Source organism: Halichoerus grypus, chromosome 4 (assembly GCF_964656455.1).
Source record: "Halichoerus grypus chromosome 4, mHalGry1.hap1.1, whole genome shotgun sequence".
In the NCBI taxonomy this organism is placed as follows: Eukaryota; Metazoa; Chordata; class Mammalia; order Carnivora; family Phocidae; genus Halichoerus; species Halichoerus grypus.
In genome coordinates this window covers 125,690,119-125,717,142 of record NC_135715.1, presented here as the reverse complement: position 1 = coordinate 125,717,142, position 27,024 = coordinate 125,690,119, and the positions used below count along the sequence as shown (strand labels likewise).

The window sequence follows — 27,024 nt, the reverse complement described above, 5'->3', positions numbered from 1 at the left end:
AGAATGAGAATTTTGAGAGAGAGGATGAAAATGGATAGAGAAAGAAATATGTTTGGAAGATGGGGCACTCCTTACCCTATAGTAGTCGTGCTGACAGTGGGGGTGTGGGTAATTCAGGGCAATCCACACTGAGTGCCAACTACCTATGAGGTGCTGTGTCAGGTTCTAGAGACACGGGGACAAATGCTATCCAACTGCTGCTCTCAGGGAATTCAGCCCAGAGAGGGAGACAAAGATGCTAATGGATAATTGTCATAGAGTGAATCAAGGGACCTTTTCAGGGGAGGGCACTAGGTCCAAGGGAAGGTCAGAGTGGCTGGACTGGAGGTATCACAGGATGGCGAGGGAGGTTCAGAGTGTCGGGGAGGGGGTGCCATAGACACTTGTGCTCACAGTCAGCTTTGTAACAGGAAGGACTGGAAATCTGTTCCCCCTTTGTTATTCTCCCTTCTCCCTACTATTCATTCTCAGGACTTTGAGTTTGACCAGAACTAGTTTTATAATAATGGTTTTAATACATCACGGTATGGAACAATACATTCTGTATTACAGATACCCACCAATTCAAAACACAGATACTACCTGCTACCTGTACTTAAAAGCAGTTTTAAAAACCATAAGCTTGCTGTAATTGTATTCATTTTATGTAATTGCATCTTGATCTTAGACTAGAACCAATGGGTAGAAGCCACAGGAAGGAGGCATCAACTCAGGATCTGAAGAAGTTCTCGGTAGAAACTCCTTGACTCGGAGTCACATGGCCTGTGTCCTTGTCTTGTCTCTGGAAATTCATTCTCTCTCTCTAAGCTCCTCAGTTGCCTTCTCTGTAAAATGGGATATGAATAGAATAGGCTCACCTGGGGATCTTTGTGAAGACTAAATTAGATAAGTGTTTTGTGAATTCTAAATTGCTACATAAACATAACTTAATGACATAGGTAGAAAACAGATAAAGCCGGAGCAGGCTGCCTTACCCAGTAGGTTTTCTGTTACCGGAAGAGCTGAAATAGGCATGGAGGGACATAGAGCATGGAGGTGAGAAGCATGGATTCAAACCAGACAAGTCTGGATTCATTCTTGACTCACTCAATTACCGGCCATGTGACTCTGGGCAATGACTTCTTCTCTTTAAGCCTGCCTGCTCCTTTCTCACCTGCACAATGAGCTACTGTGTGAGGATTACCGGAGATCATAGATGCTGGTTGCATATCAAGTCTAGCTCATGGTTAGCACTCTTTAAATGTTAGTTGCTCATCATGATAATTATATTTTGTTACTATTTTATTGTTGTTACTGTTACTGCCACTACTATTACCATGATTATTATTATTGAAGCATTTGGAAGACACCCGTAAAGAGGCCTCGGGAATCAGAAAAGTGATGGGGACAGATGATTTCCTAACTCTAAGACTCAAGTTTCTATGCTTTTGCTTTTACCTTTACACCAGTAGCAGAACATGAGATTTGTAGATTAAATCTGCATAAAGGACTGGGAGTCTCCCTCTAGTCTACCTGAACCCTCCATCAAAAAGGTTTTGGCATTTTAAGAGCCAGAGATTGGAAGTCCCATGAATAGACTCCACAATAAACATAGGAAAGAACTACATTTGCCAGAGAATGAGTCCAACAACGTTCTGGAGAGCAAGACCTTTCCTTTCACTTGCCTCTCTCTTTGACCCTGTTCTCTTACCATCACTGTATGCATCAGAAGGGCATGCTAATCCACCGGAGTCTTTAGTTTCTAGGCTAAGTGAAGGAGGTGTTTCTCAATAGGGGTCTCACGGAGCTCCTTGTCATTCTAAATTCATCCTTCCCACACCCTGTTTGTGCCAAGAGTAGTAAACTGTGGGCACCATATTAGTTTGATAGTCTGGAGCCACACACCACCCACCAGTACCCTGTGGGCACAGTACAAACTGAGCCCAGTTGGGAAGAGTATGCTGGCATGTTGACTATTTGAAAATTAGAAAGGAGAATCAGCCCCTTGTGTGAAATTTACTTTTAGTATGTTTTGCGGCATAAATTTAGAGGATTATAAGATAAAGAAAAAAAAAGTAGAGCTTATATTAAATATTGTGTGCTAAAATATTCTAAAATGGTCCAACGGGTTACTTATTTTTACAATCCAGATCTATCCTTGAAGATTTTATTTTTATTCATTTGTATTACTCTGAATTTGGAAGCCCAGCAAATGCAAAATGGTTCATTAGTTGAACTCTACTGTAATTACTAAAGCTAATGAGAACAATATTTTGAATGCCAAAGCCAATTTATCAGCTACTTCTTGTAACAGAACAATTTATGTCTTTTTTCAGAGGAAATCTTCAGTGCCTACTCTGCTCTGTGGTGGTCTCCAAAAGGCACTTTTTTAGCATATGCCCAATTTAACGACACAGAAGTCCCGCTTATTGAATACTCCTTCTACTCTGACGAGTCACTGCAGTACCCAAAGACTGTGCGGATTCCATATCCAAAGGTCTGTGCTCCTATTCACATAGTGGTTCCGTGATTTGATGGGAAGAGAATGGTTTCATTTAATCCTTTCCTGCTAATGAAAATATTGTCAGTCTCTCTTCAACAGCTTGCTGTGATTACTCTTGCTGAAGTCAACAGCATCTGGCAATTTTAAAGTATTTTTATTATCCCAGGAAAGAGTGTGATTTAAGGTTTTGTAATTTCTCCAAAAACTTTGAGGAATGACAAGCCGAAAAAGATGGGGAAAATGCTTTTGAAAGAGGTAGGGGGAATGAAAATGTTTCAAGGGAGGAAAAGAGAGGCTGTCATTGAATCACAAGCTCATCTTATTTGTAGAAGTTGGAATATGCCCTGGATGAAGTTGAAAAGCTCAGTTATATATCAGGTTGTATTGCTAATTAACTGATACATGACTAGTTTCAGTGGTTCTGGTATAGATTTGGCACTAATGTGAATTTCACACGTCCTGCGTTTGGAATAATGGTCTCACATCTTGGTTTGCAAGGCTGTTCTCCTCCTCCGGGATGCATATTTATGAAAATTGAACAGCTTTGTTAAGCAGTGTAAGCCGAGGAAGAGGGGGATTTAGAAGGGAAGCGGGATTCTTCACTAGTGTCATAATATTAATGGCCACAGGATCATCTATAGGAAAATCTAATAGTAAATGTTTTTGCTGTAAGCAACTTGGGAAAAGGGATTTTTATTTTTACTAACTCACTCAGTTTGCTTCATGAAGAGCTGCCATTTTAGGAAGACAGAGGAAGTTAAAAGAAAAAAAAAAAGATCCAAGACTAAATATAGAGATGTATTTTCAGTGGAATGTTATTTTTTGATGAGTGAAACTGGCAAAAAGCAAAAAAAAAAAAAAAAAAAAACCCATAAAATGCTCTCACTAAAAATATATTATTTCTAATTAATTTGTCAATTGAAGATCTATGTGTATATATAAAAAAGTTTTGTAGATTTCTGTCATCATATTGATTGTAAAGTTCGAACATGGTGAGCTTGAATTTGGAGTGCAAATGGTGTCTTTCCAATTAGCCGTTTTTGGCTCTTGGCTCAGGTAAACTCATTTTCCTGGTGGGTTGTGTCTTTGGCTGAACCCAAGGTATTCTTCCTAGTTGTCAGCCATTAGACTTCTTGTCTTCTGGAGTCAGAGTGTATTTGCAAAATAATAGAATTGATTTTTAAAAAGTTTATCCTTGTTTGCACAAAACACATTAAGTTATGAACGTTCATGATTTAAACGGAGTGCTTGGAGCTGTCAATATATATGTTTCTGCCTGAACATGAAAAAGTTGCACTTCATGACTCTCTTTTATGTTCATTCTATCTGTATTAGGTCTGTCTATATTAAATTTTTTAACGTGTCTCATGATTATAATTTTATCGCTCTCATGCAGACATTTTTGTACAGTTTTAAACCTGTGCAACGATGTGATATTTTTTTTCCCATATCAATTCTGTTATTGTGTTTTTCTAGGCAGGAGCTGTAAATCCAACCGTAAAGTTCTTTGTTGTCAAAACTGACAATTTCGACCCAAACACCACCGCAACTTCAGAAGAAATCTCTCCTCCTGTTGCTATTTCAACAATGGGGTAAGAGTCTTGATCAGAATGTGTGGGTTGTACAGAGTTTCACAGATCTCGGGGAGAACATTTTAAAAATGAATGGCAGAATCAGGGGTAGCATCCCATGGTGTCCCCCTGGGGCCGGAAGCCATTCATCAGCCATTCTTTGTCAAGCCGTCACCTCATGTCTTCATGCTGAGCACGGTTCCAGTGATGGGGTCCGCACAGTGAATAGAGCAACCAGAGTCCCGGGTATGATGGAGCCTACACTCAAGGTGGGGGAGGCAGACAACAACCCAGGTAGACAGAATATTGTTGTGAAGACCATCAAAGCAGGGCAAGGTGATGGTGATGGTGGGGGGAGGTCAGGGAAGCCCTCTCTCATGAGATGACCCATGAGCCGTGACGTGAGACAGACGGCCAGCTAGCCCCCTGAGTAGCTGGGGGTTCAGTATCCAGGCAGAGGAAGAGCAGGTGCAAAGACCCCACAGAGAGGATGTGGCTGGTGCCTGAGAGGACCCTGTGAGGAGGCCAAGTGACCATTGCAGTGCGAGTGGAGAGGTGAGTGATAGGAGTGAGGTCAGAACACGAGGGCTGTGCAGGTCTTTATGAGAACTGGAGAAATGTAGGGCTCCTCGTGACACCGACATGGCTCAGGATGTCACTTGCTTAAATAATCGCTGGTGGTTTGAAATTCTGCCACCGCATACCCTCAGCCCCCTGTGCTTTTCCTGTAGAGATAAACACGGCATTGCATGCAATTTATGGCTGTAAGTTGCTTCCTACTCATTTCTGTTCATTATCTTGGTTTTCTTGCTGCTTTTAAATAATAACTAGTATCTACTGAGCACTCACTCTGTGCCAGACACAGGGCATGATCACAGGCTTTCTTGTATTAATCTTTAAAGTAACTCTTTCCAACAACTATAATTATATGCCTCTTTTACATATAAGGGAATGAGGCCTAGAAGCTAAGAAAATGGTAGGAGTCTGTATTCAAACCTGTCTCTCTGACTTAGAAGAAAGAGCTTACAAGTGCTCTGCTAGGGCCTCCCTCTGTGTGAATTCAACCCCTGCCCTCAGCTTCCTGAAGTTATCATCAAAGCTACATGGAAGCATCCTTCTCAGGGTTAAATTTACCACATCAGGCACGCTGTAGGCTCTGCTCTGTAGTTATTAATTCATTGACTTGATTAGAAATATCTATATTAACCCATTCGTTTGGAGGAAAAAATCAATTATCAATAAATTTAAAAAACTGTTTTTCCTGAGTTTGTCCAAAGGTATAAAAATTTACCTGGAGGTTCTAAAATCTGCTGTGCGGCCCCATCCAGTCATCTCTTCTATCAATATTGATTGAGCACCCACTATTTACGTAACAAATGTCCATAGGGCTGAGCTACTGTCTTTCTAGCACTTTCGACCAAGCAGAGGATAGAATATATTCCCATAAACGACTCCAGAAGTACATACTCCAGAGGCATAGACAGAAGGCCAGAGACATTCTGAGGAGGGGGAGATGGGTTTTCCAGGACCCCAGGGATCAAAGAAAGCATCCTGGGCAATGTGTGGATTGAGCAGGAAGGATTCCACAGGGCACAGCTGGGGGGATGGCACTGAAGGGGAAGGTAACCCATGTGTGGGGAAGTGCAGGGCTGTCCATGGAAAGGGCAGGTCCTGGTGTGACCTCTTGGTCTACGACCAACATCTGTCTGCTGAGGATGAGCCAGAAGCCCCTGCTCTGAAGAATCTTAGATCTGGGAGGGGCTTTAGACCTCACTCATGGTTTACAAACTGTTTTAAGGACCTGAAGCCTTTTTTTCAGGTGAGATAGAATACAGGAGTGTAGGTCCAGAAACCAACCAGATGAGTATTGCTCAGCTTGCAGGCACAGGCCTTGTTCCTTCTGCTTCCGCCGGGAGTCGGGATATTCGAACCTGCGGCCTTCCAGAACACACTGAGAACAACGTTGTGGGACACAGATGGGCTAACTGAGGCTTACAGAGGGAAACCAGTTAGCATGGGAGCTGGGAAGAGGACACAGGCCTGCACCTGCTGGTGAATAGGCTCACTGAATAATGGAGTTTCAATGCATAGAGTGTTTCCTGCGGGCGGGGACTATGCTTGATGCCCCGCTCACATCTCACTTGACACACTGCCTACCGTGTCTTTGTCATGGCCATTTCACAGGTCCTCCTCTGTGGGGTCTCCCCTGCCCCCTTAGAAACCTCATTCCATAAGCTGAGCTCAGGAAACGTGCGCCAAGTCCAAGGACTTAGTTTTTGCCCCGTACGAATGAACCTTTAAGTAATTGTTTGCGGTGCTTTATGCTGCATTCCTGGTGAGGACTGCCTCACTCACTGGGGATATTATGTGTGAGATGTATTTTACTGAGGAATCATTTCTGGAAATGCCTCAGGAATGTGTTATATAGGGAATTATAAATCCAGCTCTGGTCTCTATTAACACCAGTGAGGCTGCAGTTTATGTAAAACCAGGCGCGAGGTCCTCTCTGCGGAAAATGTTCTAGCAGGCGGTGATGCCCCACTTTCTGGCCTCATGCAAACATCCAACAGGGCCGGGTGAATCCCGGCAAGTTGTGCCTCTTCGGAAACTGCCCAGCACCCTCGGCTGTGTTTCCTAGCCATCCGCTAGCTCCCAGAGTGTAGATCGCGTGGAGCCCTGTGAGGGTGGGCGTGTTTCTTCCGTCCTCTGTCCAGGCACCCATCACTTGCTTTCCCCTGAGGCCATGTCCTTGCACCACAGATCTTCCCGCAGGTGAAATCCTACCAGAAGCAGGGAGCCTCCCAGTTGCCCTCATTGAGTTAGAGGTCAAGTGGATTAGATTCATTAGGCTGCTCATTTGTACTGATGACTCATAATGGGAATTTGCAAGCGCAAAATCTTTGAGAGAAAACAACATATACTGTAAAATCATACCCCCTCCCCCCCCGCACCTGCTTTATTTAGAGCCTGGCTTCATGTTGCTGGACTGAAATAAGAAAGTTCTATAGGTAGAGGCCCATCTTACAGTAGTATCTCCAGTGCCTCTCGGGGGTGGAGGGTGGGGGTCTGAGACCCAGCAAGTGCCCAACAAACATTTGTAGAATAAATGAATAAGCTTCTGCGTGGATGAATGAGTTATGTTATATGTGTGACTTCACATGTGTGGAATGGTTTACACAACCAGCACCGAAGATGACCCTCCAAGTGACCCTGCCTAGCAGTCCCTCCTTTCTGCCTCCTCCCAGCCATCTGCAAATTGTGTGGCCTGAGCTAGAGGATTGGGAAGGGCATGTTCTACTGAGGTGACCCCACCCGACATCTGCTGAATGGCTCCGAGGACCCATCACACCCAGTCCTGACCTGCCCCACCCTGTTTTTTCTGCTCCTGAGTGATGTAATAGATAAATGCCTCCTCTGAACAGTTGAGAATCCTTGATCTATAAAGTAGCGATATCAGGGTCTGGGGTTGTCACACAGGAGATAAACGAACTGGATGGAAATGGCTGGAAGCTAGCAACACCTCGAGACAGGAGGTGGGTCAGGAGCTCGCCTGCTGTGGGTGCTGCCCTCTGTGATGGGCTCCCCCTCACCCCACCTGTCCTTCTCCTAGCGATCTGTCAGCAGCCCCAGGACGGCTGGCATCCCCCTCAGAACAGAGGGTGGCATGGAGCCCGGGGCCAGCACTGGCAGAACGCCCGCTTCCTTGGGTGATTCACCGAGTTAATCACTCCACCTTCTGCAGTTGCACTTAGGAGCAATTTCTCTCCAACATTCTTTCTGGTTAGTAATGCCTACCTGATGTTAAGTATCCTTAACATACCAAGAAAACCATGTACACACATTAGGGGAATTAATGCAACTCAACAGACATTTATTAAACTCCTACTCAATGGTCACTTTACAAAGGGATTCTCTGTAGTATGACCTTCAAAAGCAGGTCTGTCCCAGTACATTCAAATATAATTTGCTTTATAAAATTCAGCTATTTAGTTTACACACACTCTGTAGGAATAAACAGACCTCACTCGTAGAGTGAGGAATTTGATCCTGAAAAAAAGCAAGAGGGTGAAGCTAGCCAACAGTATTTACCAGAGGGATGGGTGGAGGTTCTATAGAGGGAGCTCCTGGGAACAGAAAATCTGAATCGTGGCTCCAACACTTCCCAGTGTGTGACCTTGGGCGAGTTACTTAACCTTTCTCCACCTCCTTTCCCTTGTCTGCAAAACATGAACCTTAGCCTTCCTAGCCCATAGGGTGCCATAAACTTGGAGCACTTGGAATGGTTCCTAGCACAGAGTAAACTGCTCATGGGTGTGAACTCCTATTATTATATCCAGAAATTACTCCATTGCTTTAGTATTAAAGTCAACCATACTCTCCTTAGAATAACATTGTCCCAGAAGTTAGAAGAGCTTTGAAATTGAATCACCATGTCTGACAGGATAGGCGGTCTCTGGCTCAAGGGAAGTCCAGGTTGCCTGACGGTCCCTCTTCTGTCCCTTCCCACCATTACATAAGCAATCTATTCAGTAGACGCCTCTCTGCTTTTACAGAATAAAATCAGCCTCCAGGGGCACCTGGGTAGCTCAGGTCGTGCTCTCAGGGTCATGAGATCCAGCCCCAGCTGGGGCTCCAGGCTGGGCAGGGAGTTTGCCTGCTTGAGCTTCTCTCTCCCTCGCCTTCTGCCCCTCCCCCACTTGCACATGCATGCGCACTTTCTCAAATAAATAAATCTTTAAGAAAAATCAGCATGTAATGTAATTTATAGTTGATATTCCTGCTCTTTGGATTTTTCTGGTCCTAAGTGGGACTTAAACCTTTCAATAAAAAGTACAGTTGGGCCATTGGTTCCCTTATACATTTTTAATGACTCACTGACATCTCAGACTTGATCTTGGCACGATCTTGGCTCAGGGCAGGGTATGCAGCATCGTTCTGTCTCCCCCTAATTCCAAATCCTAAAGAGAAGCTGTGATTAAACAGAAGTATATTTCCATGAGGATTCAAAATGTCCCATCTGCTGGCTGGCCAACGGCCCTTCTGGAAGCATCAGAAGGTGCAGAGTACACCTTGGGCTACCCGAGAGTGACAGAGAGAGTGGAAGATACAGGGTCATGAACCTTTGATCTAGAAATGGGCAGGGAAGGTGCCAGATGCATATGAGTTTCCTGGCAGACTTCCCAAATTCCATTACTCCGATTTCGAATGGGGAAAAGTTACTTTTCTACTGCTGATTTCTGAACCTGGAGTACGATCTATGGTTTTTAGTAGATAAAGCACTTAGTAAAGGTGACCCGCTAATCATGTTAAAGAATTTTCTTCCCCCCTCGCCCGCCCTTTCCCCCAACCGGCACACTTTAGAAAACGGAAGCCTGTTTCTGGAGCCTATGATCCTAATCGACGCCCATGGAGCCCTGGGCAATATGTGCATGTATGTGAAGAGATTTCCGCCCCCCCCCCCCACTGCCCCTAGAGAGGCACATGATTTTCATCTGATTTACAAAGGGATTTGATCTGTGATTGAGAACCACGGGCATAGAGGAGGGATTATTAGGGCCCACTGGCAAATCCAGCCCCATGCCTGTTTTTGCATGATCTGCAAGTAAGAAAGGGTTTTACAATTTTGAATGGTTGGGAAGGAAAATCACAAGAAGAATAATATTTCATGACATGTGAAAATTATATGACCTTCAGATCTCAGGATTTCACTGCAACTCCTCTACATGTGTTCGTCTGTGGCTGCTTTTGTCCTGCAAAGGCAGAAATAAGTCAGTGTGACAGAGCTCACGTGACCTGCAAAACTTAAAATATTTACTCTCTGGCTCTTTACTGAAAAAGTCTTCAGACCCCTAGTCTAGAAAGTTAATCTGAGAAAGTTTTACTTTCTCCCTTGCATGTCATTGTTCCATCCCCTTTGCAATGATTTAGTCCCTATCCCCAGCAGGATTTATTTGCCTTTCCAATTTCTCATTTAATGCCTGTGGGCTGGGCACAGGGCAGAAGAGTTGGACTCCATGAGGTGCCCTTGGTCCCGTGCGTGCAAGGAGGTGCGCACACTCTCAGACCCTGCAGCCTGGCGGTCGTTAGTGATGAGCCCCTTAAGACTGCTGATACCTGTGTGGACTGAGGGGCTTTCCAAGAAGCCTCAGTGGATATCTGAGGAAGACCTAAAGAAGTCAGAGCATGGCAGAGGTTTCAGACTGAGGGCAGGTTGAACAAAGGCGGGGGGGCAGCTGGGAAATCTCAGAAGGTGTTCATGGAATACCAGCCATGCAGACTGGATAGTGTATAGGTTCTTAATAAGCAAAAGAAAGGGCTGAAGCGGAGAAGAATCCCTGTTGGTGGGAAGGTGGTGCTTTGCTGCTGGGTGAAGGGGTTTGATTTTCTTTCAGTACTTGCCGCTTGCAGCGGGGACAGCCGGGAGGTGCCCCTGGGGACATTAACACAGGAAGTGTCCCCAGCTATAGAGGGGGGATAGTGAAGTGGTGATCCATCCTAAGTGCTCGTAAGTATTGGCTGTTCGCTTTCGTGTCTGTGAAGGGAGTGGAGACAGGACATGATCTGTGAATTCTGAGGAAGGACAGAGCTATTGAGGCCACAAAGAACATGATAGGACCTTCCCCTTGGTCAGTGCTGCATTCCGCAGAACTTCAGCGAGTGTCTGTTTTGTGCCAGGTATTCATTCCACTGGGGCCTGGGGACACCCTGTGAACAAGAAAGCTGCGGCCGTGCCTCAGAGAGCTTGTGGTCAGGCAAAGGGAGCAAAGAGACAGAAGGAGGGGGTGGCCACAGCCTGTGAAGGGAAGAGCAAAGGAGCATTTTAGAGCATTCGGGGTGATGAGGAGGATATGGCCATGGGGCCAGGGCCAGTCAGGAAGAAGGGGGAAGAAAAGATTCTCTTGGAATTTTTCTGACAAAAGGGAACAAGGCTTTGATCAGACAGTGGAAACCAATGATTTAAGAATGGTCATTCAGAATCACACTGGGTGCTAGGAGGAGCAAATAAAATAAACAATCCAGAACAAATATTTAGGTAGGCTAACAGAAAAGTAAATTGAGAATTCCACGCATCTCACTATAAATCAAAAGGTAGTTCCAAAAACGTTTGAGGTATGTGTTGGAGGAGGATGCATTGCTAGCGACATCTCCGTTCATATAAATTTTAAGTTACGGTTCATTGATTTTTTCACATGGTTCATGCTTTGACTTTTGAGAAAAGATTTTTACAATATAATTATTTGATTTTCAACGTTTGTAGAGATGTGAGTCAATTTTTTTTCCCCTTTGAAAACGAACTTGAGAAAAGGGTCAGTTATAATTTCACCCTAAAAGTAAGAATTTTCTGGAGAAGCATGCGTCGGATTACCAGAAAATATTCGAATCTCAGCCAGTGTCTCTGGCCTCACTGTAATGTTCTCTCAAGACAGCAGAGAAGAGATGGGAAAATCTCACCCTTGACTTCCTGGCACTACTAAAGGCCAAGTTGAGGACTTGAAAAATCCTGAGCCGTGGTGTGAGTCACGTTTGCTAAGCCACTGTTATGATGTCAGCTGCTGTTTTTCCTGTCAGATATATTTTAATTTCCATTCAAAACTAAATTACACTTTAAGCTTTCAGAAAAGGTAAAATATTGTGGTATTAAGTTGTTTTGACAACCATTTAAAATTATATGCCTCTTAAGATTGATTTCATTGAGTAAAATGTCTATCTGTACCAAGGTCTGGAAATAGTTATTCTCTCTCTCTTTTTCTTCCTCTCTCTCTCCTTCCTTCCTTCCTTCCTTCCTTCCTTCCTTCCTTCCTTCCAGGGATTACTACTTGTGTGATGTGACATGGGTAAATGAAGAAAGGATTTCCTTGCAGTGGCTCCGAAGGATTCAGAACTATTCAGTCATGGATATTCGTGACTATGATAATTCCACCAACGAATGGAGCAGTCCAGTGGTAAGGTTTAATGGGGATGTTCTGCTTCTAAAGCTACATGTGATCCAAGGACTATATAAAAACAGGGAGAGTGAATGGTTAGGAATCGGGAAATAAAGTTTGAGTTTCTTTTCTTTCTGACTCTATGTCAGATCCTGAAGCAGTGGGTAAGTCTTGACTAACTTTTAGAGAATCTGGTATCTGGTGGTACTTCCATTTCATCTGTCCTCATCAGTCATACTGTTTTAGTTATGGATAGTAGCACTTGGGGAGGGGGTGGTGACTGGAAACCCAGAAGATAGAATTTGATGTCAAAATTCAGAAAGCCCAAGAAGGCCAGCAGCTGAAAGGTCAACAGAGTGTGTTTCAATAGACAAAATATGGGGAGTGGAGAATGACTGGCTGAAAATATGTGAAACAAAACACGTATCAAAAGGCCACCAATCTCTTACCACCCTGTGACTATCTTTCAGCAGTCAAGAGCTTTAGAACATCAATAGATAACTACCAGGCGGAGGGGGTGGCAACATTAAGACAAAGGCGAGTGTTAATTCAGCCTCGAGGTGCTGGGGGGCAGGGCATTCCCCAGAAGAAACCACAAGGTTCAGCCAAGCTGGGGAATCAGAATTAGAGCTCCTGTGGGAACCAGCAACCTCAGGAGGGGCGACGTCCAGGGAAGGTTTACCCGCATATGTGAAGGACACCACTCCAAGCCCTTTTCTGGTAATAGGCTCTGTGCCTACATACTGCCCCCCCAACACACACACACACACTTCCCAGCCTGGTTGGGCACAGTGCCGATTCTTGCCTCCGAAAGCTTGGGCACACCATATCTTGATTGGCCCATTCGTTTATTTATACAGCAAACACTGACTACCTACTATGTCCCTACCTACTACCTACTACGCTATGCTGTGCATAGCTCTGGATTTAAAACAAACAAAAACAAACAAATTAGACAACATGCCGGTCCCCAAAATGTGTATGTTTTAGTAGGGAATACCATTAGAATAATCAATAATAACAGTTACGGTTTCTTGAACCACTCACAGTAGCCAGACACTGTGGAGACAGAGGTTCTGTGAGGTTAAGGAGCTTGCTTAGGTCACATGACAGCCAGAATCCAAACAGAAAACCTAAGCTCTTTGCTTCCTGCCAATTCTATCATCCTACTATCAGGATATTGTGCCCTAAAAGGGTATAATCCAAACTAGAAAACCTAAGCTTTTTGCTTCCTGCCAATTCTATCATCCTACTATCAGGATATTGTGCCCTAAAAGGGTATAAGCAAAGTACAGAGGGAATGTAGGACCAAAGACGATGATCCACTCAACTGAGGACAGGCAATGGGAGATGACAAGGGAGGCCTAGAGCACCCGGGGCAGAGAAGGGCACAAAGACCCTGGGAGCAGAAGCTGTGCAAAGGCATCCAGTGAATGGCTGGGAGCGCCAGGGTCTGGGGCTCCAGAGGACGAGGGGCTGGGGAGAGGCACCATGGTGAGAACCGAGGGTGGAGGTAGGCTGAGGCTCAGGTGCCGTTCTGAGGAGTTTGGACTTACTTGTAAGACACGGGGAGCTATTTCTAGGTGTTAAATGAGAGAGGATCGTAATGGGATAGAACTGTCTGTTGCCAAATGAGGTCAGCGGGGGTTGAGCAGGGTGGAAGAGGAGAAGAGCAGGAGGGTCTCCAACCGGAAGGTCAGGGCAATGGGCCAAGCGAAACCTGACGAGAACAGAAGCTAAGGCAGTAACGGTGGAGAAGGACGAGAGGAATCAGAGAACCAGGAGGCAAGGGCCGAGGAGGCGGCTGTGAGGAGAGGAGGCATCCACAGTGACTCCCAAGTCTCTGGCTTGGGTGAGTGGTGGCACGAAGCAGAAGAATGAAGGCGTCAGAACAAGTCGGTGGGGATGGAGGCAAGATAAACGACATCATCTTCTGTTCCGTACGTGTTGAGTTGAAAATGCTGGGGGAGCTTCCGGGGCCACATATGGAAGACAGAGCTCTAGGCAAGAGAGGTAACTGTTCTAATGCAATCATATAAACAATCTGAGCATAAATACAACTATATAAATGGCGATAGTTTTCAATTATTTTAAGTACAGTTTTGCTTCTATTACCACGAGTTGCAGATAAAGAATAGAATTAATATCTTACTTCTCTCTGAAACACTGCCTTGTATTTTTCCCTCCCTAGGCACAAGATCACACTGAAATGAGTACCACTGGCTGGGTTGGAAGAGTAAGTGCTGAAGAGTTACAGGGTTTTTGTGGTATGGATCAGATACTCAGAGCTATTTGATATTTGGCAGATATACCAAAGGGGGCCCTATGTTATTTGCTATTAATAGAGATATTACTAGACCTATTTCTCAAAATATTTAAATGCTCCCTGCAGAGATAGCTTTTCATGGGGAATATAGAACATGCTCAGTTGGAAAAAGGAACAGGACAAGTGAAAACTTGAGAGCAGACAAAACAAAAGACATACTCTAGGCAAACTGTAGCTCCTGAAAAGTTAAAAAGCAACTGCTGCTGAAAAGCAGCTAAGATGCAGAATATGCTCGTTGACCTCATCTTTGAAGTCCTGTGCTTTGGAGGCAGAAAACATGGCTTCCATCCACCGCCTACACAACTGTGTAAGGAGATGCGGCTATATCCAGCAGCCACTCGGCAGCGATGGTAGCCATCCAGCCACACTGCTGCGCACCTCCCTTTGGAGGAAATCATACTCGTGTGGCTTCACGCTTTACTAGGCCCCAGATGCAGTTTTATCCAAGAAAGCACGGTGACCCGCAGAGACTAGTCACGCTTCTCTCTCCCGCTGCACTATGCCTTGGGCAGAATCACCAACCGTGTGGCTACCGGACCGTGGGATGAAGCAAGTTAGCGGAGGATCTCCAGCCATTGTGGCATCCCATAGAAAGATGATGAACAAATCTCACCTAATTTTTATGATCGCCACTCTTAAGCCTCCTTTAAGAGAGAAACAAAGGGACAAAAAAAAAAAAAAAAAGTAAAGATTTCATTCACATCTCTTGGGGCATAGAGGGGAGGCCCCTGGTCCAGAAACAGGACCCCATCCAGCTGGGCTCAGAGCTCTGATAGCATTCACACGTCCCTTTTCTTCAGGCATTGATTGGGCAGAGGGGAGAGGTTTGCCAACATGAAAAGTGGTTTCCTCATGGCAAGAGACACGCTACACTTCCTCACGACTCTTTGAAAAAAATATGTTTTTTCCTCTCTGTATTTAACCAGACAGATGCCACTTTTCACACATTTCTACTAGGCACAACTCCATCCAGGGGAAACAGGGAAATGTATTAAAAAGATAAGGCTGTGAACACAGGTCTAGAGAGGGGAATGTGTTTCAGAGAGCTGTAATGAGAACACCAAGTGTACTGCACGCCTCAGCTTGCTCCATAAATGAATCCACTTTGAATCACTAAAGAGAAGAGGGAAGCGTTTTTCTTCCTTCCCAAAATGGGAGCTGATGAGAGAGGAAACATCGAGGGTAAAGTGAACCAACAATTTTTAAAAGACCATCTCCTACCTGCTCTCAAATGTAGGAAGGAAATCGAAGTCGTAAAGCGACATATTCCCTTCAGGCTGGGATAGATATTCTTCTGCTTAAACTACATTATGTTCTGAGAACTATCTTTTATTGAACTGTGAAAAATGGAAATTTTATACTATATTTCCATACAACTACTTTTTTGGTAAATTGTTGATCCTATTTAGCAAAATGAAAAGACTTACAATAAAAATGGTAACTATAAGAATGTTTCCATGTGAAATGTACGACACACATTCCTTACAGTATCCAGTCCAGAAATGGTTAAACACTTTCTGGCTTTCAAAAAGAAATAAGTATTTAAAAAGGAGGGAACAAAGCCCTCAAATTGAAAACCACTTCTTATCTGAAACAGTAAAAATAATAGTCTGTTTCAAACAAACAAGCCAACCAACCAAACAGAAAGCAATCACTCACGGATGCCAGGGGGGAAAGCCGTGTGGGGGATGGGCAAAATAGGTGAAGGGGATTAAGATGTACAAACTCCCGGTTATAATAACAATAATAATAGTCTGTTTCAAGAAAGCACATCTGTGACACTGAGGAAATTTACTTCTTAAAACTGAAAGATGAATGCTAATTTTTGCACATTTATAGCCAGAAGTCATAGAGTTATCCTCCACAGAGAAATGTCCAGAGATAACAATATCACTGATATGTGTTGAGAGTCCTGCGTAAGCCTTTTTATGTGCTTTCTCTCATTTACTCTGCACAAAAAATTCCCTGAGAAAGATCTTTTTGTCTGCATTTTCTAGAAGGAGAATTTTCTTTTGAGACACTCTGGTTTCACTTGGCAAGTAAATGAAGCATGGGTTTTGGGCAGAGGTGTTGAGAGGACTTGGAAAAATTAAAGCTGGTACTGAGATGAGACTGATGTGCTCTAATCTGTTTTTTTGTTTTCTATTATTCTGTAGTTTAGGCCTTCAGAACCTCATTTTACCTCCGACGGGAAGAGCTTCTATAAGATCATCAGCAACCAAGATGGCTACAAACACATTTGCCTATTCCAAATAGATAAGCAAGTAAGTATTCTTACATAATTTATTTCAGGTTGATCTCTTTTTTAATGAGACTGACTTGAAGTAGAAACATTTGGTAAAGTCAATCAGTATGTACTAATAATCCGGCTAATTCAAATTCCAAAGTGGTATCTGGAGGATGATGGGATAGGGAGGGGAAACCCAAGAAGACCTAAGATTATCTAAATTGCTGCTATAAAAGATTCAACCCTCCACTTCGATTAGAGGGTTTAATAAACGTCTTTTTAAAAAATCCCATTAGGGTTGCACATTCATTACAAAAGGAGCTTGGGAAGTCATCGGGATAGAAGCTCTTACCAGTGATTACCTGTGAGTATTCTAATAATTGATAGGATGTAAACATACTCGTTGTAATCACACCCTCTTTGCCCAGAAGTAGGGGAAAATCTCCTACAAATAAAGAATAGTCTATTTGGAATGTGTTCAGTACTTTTTTCTTTTTAGCATACGGAAGCCTTAATGATTTTCACATATGCTTAGCAGATTTGATAGCATGCCACCAAGCAGCTCTACCTCTTGCTCTTACCTGCTTTACATTAGAAGAGCTGTAGCCTCTTTTTCTTAAAACGTCTTGGAACACCGAACTAGAATCAGGGGCATTTTGTTAAATTTTAACTGGCACCAAATTTTTGGAAGGCTCGGAGAGGCTATTTTATCTGTCCGTATCTCGGCCTTACTCTGGAAAATGGAAAGCTTTAGCAGAGGCTGTCAACTACCATGCATGCACGAGTTGGTGGAAAAGGAGTGTTATTTTTCATTAGAATCTGAGGCACTTCTATAATTCATTATTGGGTCTCACCACGGAGGATTTTTGCCACTGCCCAAAGCAGTGTTTGAAGGGCCTCTTTAGAAGTGGCTCAGCTGCTCTCAGAAAGATGGGGCTCCTGCCATCTAGTAGTTTGCGCTGTAAAATAGAAAATATGGAAAACAATATAGGTACGTGGGCTCTCAACTTCAGGCTGGTTGTCCGGTGGTACTTTTCTCACAAAAGACTTTTTTTTGAGTTTTCACTTGTCACTTTAGTGAAGGGAACAATCCCTGCATTCAGATATTTTAGTCTACTTTAAAAAATAGGATCTCCTAATCTCCTATTTAGAGATGACAGGAAATAGGCTTCTGGGGGGAGAGGGGGCAGGGAAGAATGATACGAGAAGGGCCAGCATGAATGTTTGGTGTTGAGTTAAATAGAGTGTACTTGACTTTCTTTAAAAACATAATCAACATATATTTAATTTGTTTTCTTCCCAGATACTACATTAGTAATGAATATAAAGGAATGCCAGGAGGAAGAAATCTTTATAAGTAAGAGCTAAATCAAATTATTGACTTGAGTCTTTTTAGCTGAAGAACAATTTCTGGGTTTTGTTTTGTTTTGTTTTGTTTTTCCGCGTTTTAACTAACTGGAATTGTAATTGAGCACTTTCATTCCCTTATAAATTAAACCCCAGGTGTCAACAGCAGAGAATGACTTTATTAAATGTTTTGTGTTATTCCCAAACAATGGGAGGTTTGAGGTTATTATGAATTAATCCATGTATTTGTTGCACATTAAAAAAAAAGTTTTTGAGCATTGTTTTGGCATTCTGATACCTTTGAAACTAGAATATGGCATTATTCAATTCTGTCTTTTCATTTATTCTTTCATTAAGCACTTAATTTCCACCATTGGTTTACAGAATCCAACTGAGTAACTACACAAAGGTGACATGCCTGAGTTGTGAGCTGAATCCAGAAAGGTGTCAGTACTATTCTGTATCATTTAGTAAAGAGGCAAAGTACTATCAACTGAGGTGTTCAGGTAAGTGTGAACTGCCAAGGGGAGGCAGAACATCATGTCTGTCTATCTGAAGTGGCTCCCTCCATTCCTGCCTTCCACTCACCAGCTGACTTTGTTCCTTCTGCTCTTCAGACAATATTCTTACCACCCTCCTGGCTCATTCTCTCTTTTTTTTAAGATTATTTATTTATTTATTTATTTATTTATTTATCAGAGAGAGAGAGAGAGAGCACACAAGCAGGGGGAGTTGCAGGCAGAGGGGGAAGCAGAGGGAGAGGGAGAAGCAGGCTCCCCGTTGAGCAGGGATCCCGATGTGGGACTGGATCCCAGGACCCTGGGATCATGACCTGAGCCGAAGGCAGACGCTCAACCGACTGAGCCACCCAGGTGTCCCCGTCCTGGCTCATTCTGCCCATCTATCCCTTTCTGTGTCCAGTCTGGGAAACATTCTTTCTGCCCTGCTTAGTTTTCTCCTCTTGAATCTGAGGAGCCCTTGAAATCACCTAAGTCCCCTTCTCTTCAAGCACATCTAAGTGGTAAGTTAACCACCTTTCCTCCCCTTCTAACCAAGAGAGTTGCATGGCTTGCTTTTGACTGAACGCACAAGAAATATACACATACACTGGAGACTACGTATAGCAGAGGCACTTGATTTTATACATATATTATATATATATTATATCTATGTGCATATATACATACAGATTTTTTATTGTAGTTTTTTTATTGTAGATTTTTTAATTATTATTTTATGCATTTGCCCCTTTAGATGAGAAAATGTATGTGGGTAGTGTCTGTCACCCAACCTGCTCACTGCTCCATCTTCTGTTGCTATTTTATTATTGTTTTCTTTATTATAAATGAAGAAACTTGGAAAGGACAGGCAACGTGACTTGCACAGGTCACACAGCTAAGAAGAGGCACAACAGGATTCAAGCACAGGGCTCCATCTCCTGAGCCCTCCTGAGCCCTCCAATAAGCCCTATGCTAGATTACTTCTCAAAATGAAAGAATCTGGATCTTCTGAAAAAGAACTGTCCCTCGCCGGAAAGAGATCTCCAAACCAGCTATCTGAATCTTTATTTACTAGCACATTTTCTTTATTATTACATCTTTCTCTCTCTCTTTCTTTCTTTCTTTCTTTTTTTTTTTTTTTTCTGGGACTGTTTTTAGTCACCATTTCTTGGGCACACATTTCATACTAGGAACTGTGCTAAAAGTTTTATATTTGTAGTCTTGTTTGATTCTTAAGAAAACTCTATAAAGTGATACTGTTCTCCTTTTATATGTAAAGAGATGGAACATAGATATGTTGTCACACAGCAGGGAAGCCAGGATTCAAACCCAGGTCTTTATAATGCCTTCACTGTGGTTCTGATCAAGAGTAAAACATTAATATTATCTAAATGCATCAAAATTAAATAGCTCACCAAATAGCTTTTCTATACATTACCTTCTAGTCTGCAACCACCAGTTGGGATAAATAGTGAAGATATGTTCATGCGAGAAAAACACTTTTGCATGCCAGAAAGGAATCGCTTATCCAAGTCAGGCACCGTGCAGATGTGCCCCCTGGCTCAGGACTCAGTGGGGCGGGGGCAGCGGGAGGGAAGTCCGCCCCCCACCCCCAGGCTGGCTCCAGAGCTCCGCCCTAAGGGGGCGGGGCCTGAGAGCCGGAGTGGTCATCGCCGGATTGTGGATTTAGGGCTGGGAAGGAGAGATAGCCGTGTCAGTGGTTCGTGGGTTTAGTTCACAGTTGAGGAAATTGGAGGCAGCATGCCCAAGGCACTCAGCGGGGCCAGAGGTTCATTTTCTGCTTCATTGTACTGAGCCCTGTGCCTTTCCGGTAATACTTCTTAATCTCAAATTGCACCTATTTCAAGGAAAAGGAAAAACAGCTAACACTTAGTAAGCACCTTATCTACCATGATTTTTATTCTATCAGAGCTAAATGGTATTAAAATCGTATCAAAGTTAAATGGTATCAAATGGCCATTTTTGAAAAATATGCTCTCTTCTTTTCTTAAAAAGCCTCACCTAAAACATTTTTCCTGTTAACAGGCCCTGGTCTGCCCCTCTATACTCTGCATCGTAGCAGCGACGATAAAGGTATTTTCTAGCATTTCACCTTTCCTTTGCTTTTTAGAAAAGTGTGTGAATAGGATCAACATGTACTTAGCATAGTGGGAATTTTTTTTTTTTTTTTGGCTTTAGAGTGTTTAAAAAAATGATTTGAACTCAAGGTTTATAATCCAAAGTATGTATAGTCCCATCAGTGAATTGCTACTTGTTTGTTAGCACTTTGCACAATCCGAATTCTTCACATTGTAACGAATTACTGCCGTCTGCACTTACTTGCTTAGAACTGAGAGTCCTGGAAGACAATTCAGCTTTGGATAAAATGCTGCAGGATGTCCAGATGCCCTCAAAAAAACTGGATTTCATTATTTTGAATGAAACAAGTAAGTTAAATCTTCTTAGGAACAGAACTGCTCCTGGAAACACCAATAAAAAATATAACTAAACGTGGCAACTTGATCTGAAAATACACATTTTATTATATGTAATCTAATTTGAGGTTATTTTTTCTATGAAATATTCTGTCATGAGAACTGCTAGTTTTACATTTTTTTTTGTTTTAAAATACAATACCACTCTATGTAAAAGTTATTCTGTTAAAATGAAGGCATTTGGAAAAACACACCCTATTGCTGCTTCTGTTTTGTTCTGTTAGCAACTCTGTTCTACTATAAAGTATTATTTGAGTGTTTAACTTAATGATATCCTGATATATTCTACCTTTAACCCAAAGAGATAAAATATCTGAGGTGATTGTATAAAAAAATTAGGGTTGGCTGTAAAATGTTAAAACTTCAATCTCGGGAGAGAAATCTTGAATTTTTCCTAACCTTCTCCTTGCCGTAGTTAGCCTGGTCCCTGTGCTGGGAGCCTGAGCAGGGATGATATGCAGGAACCACTGAGAACTGGGGTGGAGAGAGTGTTCTTTGAGTAGGAAATTTTGTAGTTTGTTCATTTGTATTTGTTTGCTGTTTTTCCCATTAAGAGCTAATTACTCATGGGGGATGGGGGAAATCCATCAGGACTGATTTAAGTTTTTTTTAAATATAGGATAATAATAGAAAAGATTCAGTAAGATCCAGTAGAAAAGATCCATCCAATTTTAAATGGCAGGAAAAGCGCTGGGGAGTAGAGGGTGCTTGTGAAGAAGAGCTTAGAGCAGGGCTACTGAAACTGAATGTGCGTATGAATCACCTGGCACCTTGTTAACGGTAGTTTTGTGATCCAGCAAGGCAGGGTGAGCCCAGGGTTCAGAGTTTGTACTTGGTTCTTAGGTGCTGCTGGTGCTGCTGGCATAATGGGCAAGGACTTAAGAGTTCCGGAGAGCTACCTGGGCTGCTGGTGCGGAAGGCACTGCATACTGAGATTTGACAAACAGTGGGGGACCCCGAAAGTTTTTGGCTCAGGGAAACCACAGGACTGGATGGGCAACCTGGTAGGGAGGAGACTGAGCCTGGATCTGCCAGAGCTGGAGAGTCCAGCTGGGAGGTGGTTGTACATTCAAGCTCCAGGGAAGGGGGGTAGTGGGGGCGTCGAGGAGGAGGGTCAGTAGGAGGTGGGACTGGGGATTACAAAGCACCCCCCCCCACCCAAAGAAAAAATGGCATCTTCAGAAAGATGGAACTGGAACTAAAACACTTCTAATCCACTAGTACAAATTCAAACAAAGGAGAGATCAAATGGTGGGTTTGGCATATTTATTAAAAACATCATGATCAACACATAGTTTGACATTCTATTGAAAAATAATAAAGACTTAAATTTTTATTCTTATAAGCACATTTAGTCAGAAGGCATATATTTAAAATACAAAAACAAATTGAAGGGAAATCTATCTATATAGAGACTTACTCTTAGACCTTTCTTTTTTCCTCAACTAAAATAATTTTAACAACAAAAAAAAAGGAAGAAAAGAAAGATAAACATAAAGAAACAGCAGCTCTAGAGATACGGATTTTTTTCCCTATAGGTTAAATCTACTGAAGCTGGAAATAATCTGATTAAAATATAGAAAATCTCTCAATCTCTCTCTCTTTAAGATTTATTAATCTAACTCATCTTCTTGATTTTGGGAGCAAAGGAAACCAATTCATTATTTAGGGACAAATTTTATTAAACTGATGCTAAGTCAAGCACAGAGAATTAAACAGATCTGCAGATCATATAGAACGTACACAACAGTCTGCTGCATGTAAACCTGATTTCATTCTGTGAAACACAGAGCTGAAAATGGGAACTCAGCTTCGCGGTCTGGGATGGCAATAAGAATTACAAAAATGTTATTAAATCAGAATTTTAAAATAGAGTTAGGGCCAACTAAAAATCCTAAACATCTTCAAGGAAATTCAAGAAGAGGAAAACATTTTGGAGGAAAACTTAGAACATAAGCCATAAACAAACTAGATAAGTAGATCAGATGCCAAAGAACAGAATCATAAAAACAAAACATTAGCAATTCTAAGATGCACTTTTATTTTACAAGGCACCAATATATTTAATAGATATATTAGAAACAACTTTATTGCTTTAATCTTAACTAGTATTCTAACCTGAAAGATAATGTTTTTTATCTTGAAAGCATACTGAATCCAAGCAGTTCATTTTCTTTTTCTATTATAATTTAACAAATTGTTGAATACTAACTATGATTTATCACTGCAAAGAAACCTAGATCGTGTGCTAATAATTATTCTTAATTTACTGATCAGTCTTTCTGTTTGTTTAGAATTCTGGTATCAGATGATCTTGCCTCCTCATTTTGATACATCCAAGAAATATCCTCTACTAATAGATGTGTAAGTATTCAAGAGGAGGGAACAAATTAAAAGTTAACCATTGGACATTTTTTACCTAGTGCAGCTTACAGAAAATTAGAGCCGAATGTATCCTCTGTCTCTTCCTGAATCATTGTGAAGAATTTTACTATTTCCTTCTTCCATTTTGCAATCACAAACCCAAACCTTTGTTTTCTACCATCTTTCGGACGGAGAAAGTAGACACCTTTCTGTCGTAATGGCATGTGGTCCTTTAGTTTTGATTTGTTTCTCTGAACTACAAGGGAATTCCAAAGGAATTTTCAGGTCACCAGTTTTATCCTTACCGCATAGACCTTTTAACATGCAAGAGATGGGTATTAAGAGTCTTCACAACTTCCTTACCCCCAAACTTGCCCAAACATCACCATTAGTGACCTTTGATGCGTTAGTACATCAGGTTTCTCTTCCTTTAGTTCCTGAAATACCACTGCCTGGTATTTTTCATTCCCTTCTTTGGTGAAGAGAAGATGTGATATAGGAAATTATTCATTATAATCCAGACTTTTTCAAGTCTCAGAGAAAGTTCTGAAATCACACATCTTTGAACAGGGTAAATGTAAACTCATGCGAATTCTAAACGTGGCATCTTTGTAAAATATTTTTGATAATGACTGGGAATACATTTTACTTTAATCCTTCTAAAATTGCCCTGAACTCACACATAATGGCACAATGCCACTCCTCCTGTCCTACATTGTCTCATTTCCTTGATTAAAAATAAGACAGAAACAAACCAAAAGATGTGCCGGGTGCCTGCTACCTGCCAGGTAATTTGCAAACCCATGTGAGGAGTTCTGTTGGGCCCATTATACAGAAAAGGAAACTGAGACTCAAGAACATCACTTTTCTGTTGTAACCACCACCACCACCCACAAAAGAGGGGGTGTTAGCATCCAACACAGCCTTGTGGCACTGTATTTACAGTTCCATGTAAACAAACCATAAAAGCTCAAAGAAAGAGAAAAAGGTATTTCAAACTTCCAGATGTGCTGTTTAATTTTCAGTAAGCCTAACTTTGACTACAGTGACATTAATTTGCTTTAGGCTTTAGCCCCAATACTGGAAACAGATGTTTTAGAAAAGAGTGAGACTTTTATCCTCTTCAACTCCCCAGTGAGGAATGGCTAGACCTCCCCTTTATTTAGGAAAGTTTAAAAACACATGGTAAATTTACTGCCCTTTTCTTTTTAGTTGTTTTCCTCTTCCCACCCTTAGATGTCTAAATCTTTGTTTTCTATTTTTAAAAAGAGTGTTGTTTAATCTTAGGGTGTAGGGTAACTTGATACATAACTAATATTAAGGGAAGCTATTACCCTCCGGAATCTAAAATCATTGAAAGGACCAAGGCATTTCACATATTGTTAAAAAAAATGTTTACTCGCCCAAGAAATGCATGAATGCCTTCTTCTTTTTAAAGTTAGAATGTTATAAATGAAAGTAATACAATGTTTGTTTAAAACCAAAGTTCTTTTGACTTCCATCCGTAGGAAGAGCAAAGGCATGTTAAGTGGAGGGGGCAGTGAGCAGACCAGTAGGAGGGATGGGCTGGGAGGGAGAGGTACTGGACCAGCTCTGGGTCCAGGAGTCCCGTAGATCATGCAAAGATGACATATTTAAGTGAGATGCAAGGAGCTATAGGGAACTTGCCTTGATTAACAAATGGAAATGAGAGGGCTTGATGGAGAGTGGGCATCCAGCTGCGTGGGAGTGGGGTCTAGCCTGTAAAGATTGCAGATAGCAGGGAGTTAAGCTCGTTAATGAATAGAATGCGGAATAAAAACATACATGTTTTTCAAGACCATTCACTTCTTTTTCCTTTGAAGTTTTAAGGAATAGTGGTCAAGCATACCTTGGCCCACTCCACAGTGACTTGTGGAGCCTGAGTGTGGCACCCTGTGCGGGGCTGGGGAGAGGGGGTGCGGATTACACAGCAGTCAAGCCACCCTTTAGGAAGTTCCAGCCTAGGAAATGCACACGTAGAGTAGGAGTGCTTGCAAGCCATGGGGGAAGGATATATTCAAAGCTGCATTGATTGTCATCCTCATTAATTTTTCATAACACAACGTCCCTGTCCCAACTCTTAAGTATTTATTTCTTTGATTTCCAAGAAATATACGACTTAGAAAATGTAGGCCTCTGAAGTCTGTGTTTGATACCAGTCTTCAAAGGTAAAACCGATGGGCATCTTTGAAGGAAACACACAGCCGTTGTAGCCACGTTGCCAAGTTTTAGAGGAACCATGGTGGACGCCCCGGTGGCTGGCACAGTTTCAGGCTCGTGGTCGGGAAAGACGCACACTCCTTGTCCACAGGGAGTAGAAATACAGGCACTCCTCATTTGATTCAGAAAAACCAGAACGGCTAACAATTTGGGATTTTTCACAGATATGCAGGCCCGTGTAGTCAAAAAGCAGACGCTGTCTTCAGACTCAACTGGGCTACTTACCTTGCAAGCACAGAACACATTATCGTAGCTAGCTTTGATGGCAGAGGAAGTGGTTACCAAGGAGATAAGATCATGCACGCAGTCAACAGAAGACTGGGAACATTTGAAGTTGAAGATCAAATTGAAGCAGCCAGGTGAGTGAGTAGGAGATGAATCTGAAGGTCATCTGATTTTTCCCTCTCGATTTATATTTTAAAGTTGTAAAGTGGAAAGAATGCAAAGTGTCCTAGGATGAATCTTTTATCTTTGGGGTACATTTTTAGTGAAGATACCACACTTAGATAAAAATGTATGTCATTAGAGATGTATATAAAGGTTAAAAAAGACATATTTCTTAAATTCCTCTCTGTGACTCTAGAAAGGGAGTTGGTATATGTGTTACCTACCTCCTTCCGGGAACAGAGACTCTAAATTCATCAAACACGTGGACAGACTAAGGGATAAATGCACCCCGAGTAAACACGTAACTAGACAAGTGGACCATCCCTGTAGTCAAGATTAAGCGAAGGAGTCCAGTGCTCCTTTCCAGCGTAGGAGGCTGTACGTTACATGGGATAGCTGTCAAGTCCTAGGAGTGGCTCCTACAGTCTGGATGAGGGTTACTCTGCCATTTGGGGAGAATTGTGGAGCACAGCCATCTTCACTCACAATTATAAGGGTTTCATTAAGTATGAATCACATCTCATTGTTGTGCTTTCCAGTCATGAGTCCACAGATAGATGCGGTCTGGCTTAAGAGAGATGTTATTGATGGATAATGGTTATCACGTAATGGGCAATGTTTTACCCGAATTGTCATGGGAACTGCACAGCACCCCTATGAGGTGGGGATCTGTACCCCATGCTTCAGGTAAAAAATGCAGGCTCTTAGGTTAGGTAATTTGCCAGGGGAAGTCAGAATCTGAATCGAGGTCTCCAACTTAATTGGAGTCTCAAATGCATGCTCCAATTCAACTGCACTCAACTGGTAAATGGGAAATGCAGTCTTTGAGTTTCTACAACCAACTGCCTGGATGTCTAGGGAAGCATGACAAGTGGTCAATTTAAAATAATGTTATGAAATCATAAACTAGGAAATGCAGAAGAATGGTGAATGATGAAATGGGTGGAGGAAAATGCCTTTAAAAACAAGAAACAACCAAAGAGAAGAAAAGAGGACAATTTACTAAGTATCCCTAGGTCTCTTCCACCAAAGTTAACGATTAGCTATTTTCCTTTAAAGTAAAGTAGAGAGAAAGAGAAGTTTAGATTAGAGACAGAGGATAAACTGGTTCAGGAGTAGGGCTGTGATATTTTAAAACTAAAATTTTGTTTATCCAGAC

General features: G+C 42.2%; 1 protein-coding gene across 3 annotated transcripts in view; it reads left to right on the top strand.

Moving 5' to 3' along the window:
* DPP4 (dipeptidyl peptidase 4) overlaps positions 1-27,024 on the top strand; it is a 79,343-nt gene that overhangs the window by 34,771 nt on the left and 17,548 nt on the right. For all 3 annotated transcript variants that reach the window (XM_036116752.2, XM_078070885.1, XM_078070886.1), the window contains 12 exons: positions 2,316-2,476; positions 3,959-4,074; positions 11,861-11,996; positions 14,170-14,214; positions 16,461-16,568; positions 16,828-16,895; positions 17,835-17,888; positions 18,263-18,384; positions 20,425-20,472; positions 20,727-20,825; positions 23,168-23,237; positions 25,643-25,837. In XM_036116752.2, coding sequence (XP_035972645.1) covers positions 2,316-2,476; positions 3,959-4,074; positions 11,861-11,996; positions 14,170-14,214; positions 16,461-16,568; positions 16,828-16,895; positions 17,835-17,888; positions 18,263-18,384; positions 20,425-20,472; positions 20,727-20,825; positions 23,168-23,237; positions 25,643-25,837 — 1,222 coding nt within the window. The remainder of the gene's footprint in view (positions 1-2,315; positions 2,477-3,958; positions 4,075-11,860; positions 11,997-14,169; positions 14,215-16,460; positions 16,569-16,827; positions 16,896-17,834; positions 17,889-18,262; positions 18,385-20,424; positions 20,473-20,726; positions 20,826-23,167; positions 23,238-25,642; positions 25,838-27,024) is intronic.